This window comes from Mesoplodon densirostris, chromosome 1, assembly GCF_025265405.1.
Source record: "Mesoplodon densirostris isolate mMesDen1 chromosome 1, mMesDen1 primary haplotype, whole genome shotgun sequence".
Taxonomy (NCBI): domain Eukaryota; kingdom Metazoa; phylum Chordata; class Mammalia; order Artiodactyla; family Ziphiidae; genus Mesoplodon; species Mesoplodon densirostris.
In genome coordinates, this window is record NC_082661.1 from 149,300,350 (window position 1) to 149,306,940 (window position 6,591).

Genomic DNA, 6,591 nt, shown 5'->3' on the forward strand with positions numbered 1-6,591 from the left:
CTCAAATCAGTCTAATTCTCTTTTCCATATATAGGTTATGATATTTCGAGTGTTGAGACTTCTTAGGCATTCTTAGTCAGCCTTGGGATTGAGTCAGTATAACTTATATAATTTAGGTACTACCTGCAATATTCTAGAAATATGCCCATAAACAAAGAAATAGTAATCTGCTGAAGTCAGATAGAAAGTTTCTGACACTTTCTCTTTAATTTGAAAAAAGAACCTTGACTCTGTACTATATCCATTTCAGTGAAATTTATTAAAAAATGAAGTAGGTGCCTGCTGTGTGCATTAGCCTGTGATGATTAATAAGATAGTTTTACACTCTAGAAGTTAACTAATACTTTAAAACTGGGAATAAAAAGATTTGACCTTTGTTTTCAGATGTTAATCCTAGTGGCACACTTCATACTGCTCCCTCCATTTTCATAAAGTCTGGTGCTTCATTGATTCTTTTTTCTGGCCACCTTGGACTGACCCTCTCTCTTTGACTTGGGATCACTGTTTTCTCCAGACATATTCTTCAAGTCTCTGCTTACATTTCTTTGATACTTATAACTTGCATAGCAATGGATGTTGTCAGAATAAAATTTTCAAACCATCAAAAACATGAGTCATGCAAATATGGAATGAACCTGTATCAAAGTTTTATCTAACTCGTTAATTAAGGTGTAATTAAATTGTAAAACTGGTTCAAAATCTTTTTTGAGAAAAGCCTATAAGTAGCCATTAAATTTTTTTCAAAAAAGGATACTAGAATGAGATTACTAGATTAGATACAGAAGTAGTTAATATCCTTCAGGGCATCAAAACCATAACCTTTGGGGCTCTTTTCTACTGGACAGGAATCTATAAGTTAATACGCAACTTCACAGTGTTTGGGGTCAAATCCAATATTAAACAGCAAACTCAAACTCAAGTATCTTCCCCTAGAGACTTAATAATCTTTGGGTGGACTTTTTAAACAGTACTTCATACTGACATTGCAGGGACATGCTGTACTCCTTTCTCATTTCCAAGTCTTGAATAATTTTTTAACATTATACTTGACTATTACAAATACTTGACTGACTCAAATATATAGGTGTAGTTTATCAAGTTCCTTAATGCCTCATCCACATTTGTGCTTCCAAAGGCTGTGCAACATGGCAGAGCACTCAGTAGGTCACTCCCTCTATGACTTTCATCTACCATAACACTTCTGCTGTTATTCTCCTCTACCGTAAAATGAGAAACTGGAATAAGTTGATCACTAGAATCTCTCCTAGCTTTAAAGTATGGTTATTCTTTAAGAATGGAATTATAAAGGGCAAAATATCTTGGCCCTTTAAAATAACATGGAATAGACAATAGGGTCCCCTAATGGTCTTTGATGAATTCTGGGCAGACTAGCTGTCTAATTATCCTAGACTGGCTGAGAAACTTCCCCTGACAAGAGGTGTGGCAATAGCTCCTGTTAGGCCCTTGATTTAATTGGTCTATATACGTTGTCTGGTGCCACAATAATGCTGCATAACAAACAACTACAAAGCCTCGGTGGCATACAAAAAAACCATTTATTTTTGTTTTCAAGTCTGAGTCAGCTGGGAAGTTCTGTTGATCTTGATTAGGCTTGGCTCAGTAGTTCATCATTTCTGAGCTGGGACAAACACAGGTGTCTAGTGGTCAGCTATCTATTGGGTGATGTAGGATAGCCTCACTAGGATGACTGGCTCTGCTCCAAAGGATCTCTCCAGCAGGCTAGCCCAAGCTGTTCTTGTGGTGTTGGTGGCAGTGTTTTGAGAAAGAGTGGAAGCAAGCAAGGACTCATAAAGCTAAGACTCAGAAATAACTCACCCCCACTTCCACCACATCCAGTTGGCCAAAGAAAGTCATAGTAAGTCTGTGGGGAAATAGAGCCCATTTCTTGATGGGAGGAGAAGGGGAAATTCATTTTACAAGGGGCATTAATATGGAGAGGGAGGACAAATTGGTTCCATGTTTGTATTCAATCAGCCATATTAGAACATAATTCACAGTTGGGATTTCAGGATGTTCCCAAAGGATTCTGATCTGGAGGGAAGGAAGACAGGGTCCTATAAGTGTTCTTGTGCTTCCTTCTGGGGTGCAGTTAAGTCACTTAGAGTTAGTTTCATCTGTTAAGGTCTTACTTTTAAAATGCATTAGGCAGGATTAGAGCAGTCTTAGGGGGTAATTATTCCGTATTACTGAGGCAAGGCCCTTCTGAGGACTTTACCAAACGCTACATGAATGTTGAGATTTTCCATTATGTCTGGTGGGAAAATGCACTATTCCTGGCTTGGTATGTGCTAAGTACCATTTCTTCTAATCCTTTCAGGTGGTTCTTTTTGCCTTGGGTAGTTACACTTAAAAATGGATCTGTGCTTAGCAAAATTCTCAGTGGGGACTCTTCAGACTTTTTGGACTTTTCTTTTTGGCATCAGCTTCTCTGGTACCTTTTCCTGTGAACTCTAGCCACCTTGGTTTCCTCACCTTCTCAGCTTCATCTCCTCAGTTTAGGTAATCTGTCAGATTGTTCCTGGATTCTCATTTCCCGGTCTACAGCATGCAAACTCAAGTTTTTTTCTTCTCTCTCAATGATTGTGTCCTATGTTGTCTAATGTCCAATATCTTCAAAAACAGTTGTTTTACAAATGTTTTTAGTTTTTTTGTTATTTCGTTCAGGAGAGTAAATTCAGTCCCTGTTACTCCATTTTGGCCAGAAGTAGAAATCTCCAATTCTTAGAATTCAGTCTGAGGGAAAATATGAGTTTCTAAAGATTATGGGCAACCCAACTTTTGGTAGAAGAGGGCAATGTGCAAATATCAGACTATATTTGAAAATATATATTTCTCTCCTGCTTATCCAGTTGGTCCTTTATTACTCCCTTCCCTTCTCTTCTTGGTATATTTAGCATTTTGCCACAGTTTGACCCATCATTCTGTTTTACTTTTTGTATATTTTTGATTGTGTCATGTGTGGGTGTGCATTTTATCTTCCTAGTGATATTGTAAACTCTTTAAATGTTGTGGATACACCTTATCCTTCTTTATATTTTTCACCATGTGTATAACATTTTAGAATTAATTCTAATTAATTGATTATCCCTTTCTGTAAAGAGGGACTCAAAATCTGAGGATTAATTAGGTGGTGTTTACCATGTGCTTTGTAGAGGAAAAGTACAGGGTAAATAATTGTACCTTTAACTTTTAGGTTGATGTCAATTTTGGTTTCACTTGTTTCCACCTAAATTGGCTGCCATATGTTAGACTACAATTTCTCATGAGTTCAGCTGCAAACTGTTTAGATGAATACTTCAGGCTGACATGAAGAATACATTCTAAACCTCTCAGAACCTGCTTTGGCTCTGCATGTTGTGAGGCTTTTTCTTCTTTCTCTACTCAGGGAACTTGAAGCCATAATTCACAAGTATATAAGATATGGATTGAACACTCTCAACCTGCTTGATAAGTGTAGTATTGAAAAAAGATTCTACTTGTAGAATAAACAGTTCTCTGTAAGGGAGCTTACAGTTAATTGTATGTAATATTATCCATAAAATTCCTTCAGACTAGCTCCTTTTACTCACTCACTTGTGAGCTGTTCTTCCTCTCTCTCTCTTCTACTTCTCCATCTCCTCAGCCACCATTTATTTCATAAAATGATGGGGGAAGAGGGTAGAAAAAGTAATTACAATATACCCTTAATATTACTTAGAATAAACACAATTAAGGCGGAAATGTGGTTGCAAAAAATCGTAGCATCTTCTAAAGACAGACATGATTATTTTGGGAATCATTTGAATAATTACTTTCCTTCATTAGTATGGACAGTCTATAGTTGGCTATATGGTTATTTATCATGCCTGTCAAAATATAAGAATTAATTTTAATACTGACCATCTGTATTCAAATGCAGTCTTGTTCTACAGATAAAATAATTTTATGGAAAATAGTGAATTCCATTTTGATTTAAACACTCTTTATTGGTAAATAGTTTGAACTCAGATATTTATGCAATGATATTGTGATGCTGTTTATATGTATGATACAACATTTTATTTAAAAATGATTTTCCTTTTTTTTGGCTGTGCCACGCGGCATGTGGGATCTTAGTTCCTGACCAGGGATTGAACCCACGCCCCCTGCATTGGAAGCGTGGGGTCTTAACCACTGGACTGCCAAGGAAGTCCCCAAAATGATTTTCCTTTGTATTCGCATTACTAATTGTGGTGAAAAACTAAAATGCATGAGGATTTCTAGACTTTATATAATAATGTCTATGTAAGATTATGAAAATAATTCCCAGGGATTTGGAAATTAAAGCTTTTGGAGCTTCTGTCTTTTTTTAAGGAATGTTATACACATGTGGATGGTTATTATTGTTTTTACTCTGTGCCCAAAGTAGATATAGTTCTTCCTGTTTATAAAGCAAACATGTACAAAACTCACTGAAATGTATACAGCATATCAGAGAATATTATTTACAATAAAACTCAACAAAGAAGTTGTACAGCTATCATCATGAATTCTTAAAGTCAAATCAAGTATAACTCTAGCTTATAGTCCTAAAAGCCTAACCTTTCTATAGATTTAAATTCTAATACTTTATAAGAATGGATAATATTTTGAAATAACAGATGTTTGATTCAGAGTTTCACATATATATATGTCCTTTTTTAGTTAGGTATTTTTAAGCTTTTACATCAGGTTGAGTGACTATAGTATATTAATAAAGGTTTATTTTATGAAAACAGCTAATTTTTAATTATTTGACCCATTTAAATTTTGTATAACTCTATGTAGAATTACATAGCCAATGTAATTTTTAATATACCTTTTCAGAACTCAAATGCCAATCTGAACATGAGAAAAAGAGCCAATGCCTTGGTTCACTCTGAATCTGATGTTGGCAACAGAACTGAGGTGGGAAACCATTCGAGCAAGTCTTCCACGGTTGTTCAAGGATCTTCTGAAGCCACACCACAGTCTTACTTAGCTTCCAGTCCAAACCCATTCAGCCATGCAAATGCAACTGAAACTATATCTGCCGCAAGAGCAATTCCACCTGCTTCTCCTTCTCCACCTAGGAGAACTGGGTATGTGCCCCGACAAGTTCCAGTTGGATCTGCTTCTACCCAGCGTGTGTTTGGATCAAGACTGGAGCGAATTAAGACCACAGTTAATAGCATAGGGGCTTCTGGGAAGTTGTCAGCCTCTACTGTTCCCTCGGCTCCACCACCTTCTGGATCTGGCACAAGTAAAATAGACAAATATGCCCGCATTCTCTTTCCAGTAACATTTGGGGCTTTTAATATGGTCTATTGGGTTGTTTACTTATCTAAGGACACTATGGAGAAATCAGAAAGTCTAATGTAATTTTGTTGCTATAATAATTTCCTAAAAGATGACGAACTTCATGCAGAATGTCTTTTTAAATGTTTTTAAAGATAAACAGTTGTTCTTCACTAAAATAAAAATTCCATGTAAGTTTTCCATTTAAGAAATTCAAGCCAGTCATTGGGAGAGTTAATTAATTCCTCAGTGAAGGGAAAGTGAGCCATCTTTCATTTCAGAAAGATGATTTAAATAGAATCAATTCAACATTCAAATTAGACAGGATACAGACCATCCTGGAAAGTTGGGACAAGAAAAATAGGGCTATTAGAGATCCATGGTGCATATTTATGCGTTGAAATTTGAAAACAGACTATGACATTTTCTAATACACACTATGAATATCAACCAGCCACCCTAAATTTCCTAGTGGCACTGCCCTTAATCAGAATTATCGGATATGATATGCGGTGACCTTTGGAGATCCTCTTAGTATCTTCAAGAAAAGGACTTTCCCTGTTAAATGAAACATTTTTAAAAGGAAAATGGAACACAACAAATACTGACCAATAGAGTGAAACCTCTGCTGCAACAAAGACAGAGACCAGGGAAAATGTGTTCCCTGCCATATGTTGGCTAAACAGGACTTAACAGTTGACTTGAAAATTTGTGCTTTGAGCCAAAGTTTAACTTATTGTATGAATTCCTTTTGATAATAGTTCATTCAGTTATGTATTATTTCAACATATAGTTATTCAGAGCCTACCACGTTCCAGGCACTATGCTAGGCACTGTCTCTCTAGATAAGCTTATTCACCTTTACCTGCAATGTTACTCAAATAGTAGAACAGTCAATGCATGCTAATGAACCATCAACTAGCAGCAGACACTGCATTCTTTAATGGAGGAAATTTATTTAGAGTCTGATGACATATTCAAAATATTTGTTTCTCCTATATTGATGGCGGATAACAAGTGTATTGTTCATATAGCCACTTTTGAGATTAGTACACATTAGCACAACTTCAGCAATTGACTTCAGAGTATAATGAAAATGTGGTACAGATTGTTCTCTAAGTGAAAAGCACTGTATACCTCAAAGTAGAAATCTGGGCACTGTAAGACCTTATAGATTACCTGTCTCAAATTTGATCAGAATCACAGAATATAATTTGATCAGAATCACAGAATCATCAGAATTAGGAATCCAGTACAAGGCTTTTCAGATGCTTTTCCCAACATAGATCTATATCA

General features: G+C 36.0%; 1 protein-coding gene across 3 annotated transcripts in view; it reads left to right on the plus strand.

Annotated features, from left to right (window-relative positions):
- Positions 1–5,379, plus strand: part of GABRA4 (gamma-aminobutyric acid type A receptor subunit alpha4) — a 66,340-nt gene extending 60,961 nt beyond the window's left edge. For all 3 annotated transcript variants that reach the window (XM_060110426.1, XM_060110435.1, XM_060110415.1), the window contains one exon: positions 4,846–5,379. In XM_060110426.1, coding sequence (XP_059966409.1) covers positions 4,846–5,379 — 534 coding nt within the window. The remainder of the gene's footprint in view (positions 1–4,845) is intronic.
- Positions 5,380–6,591: the final 1,212 nt, after the last annotated feature.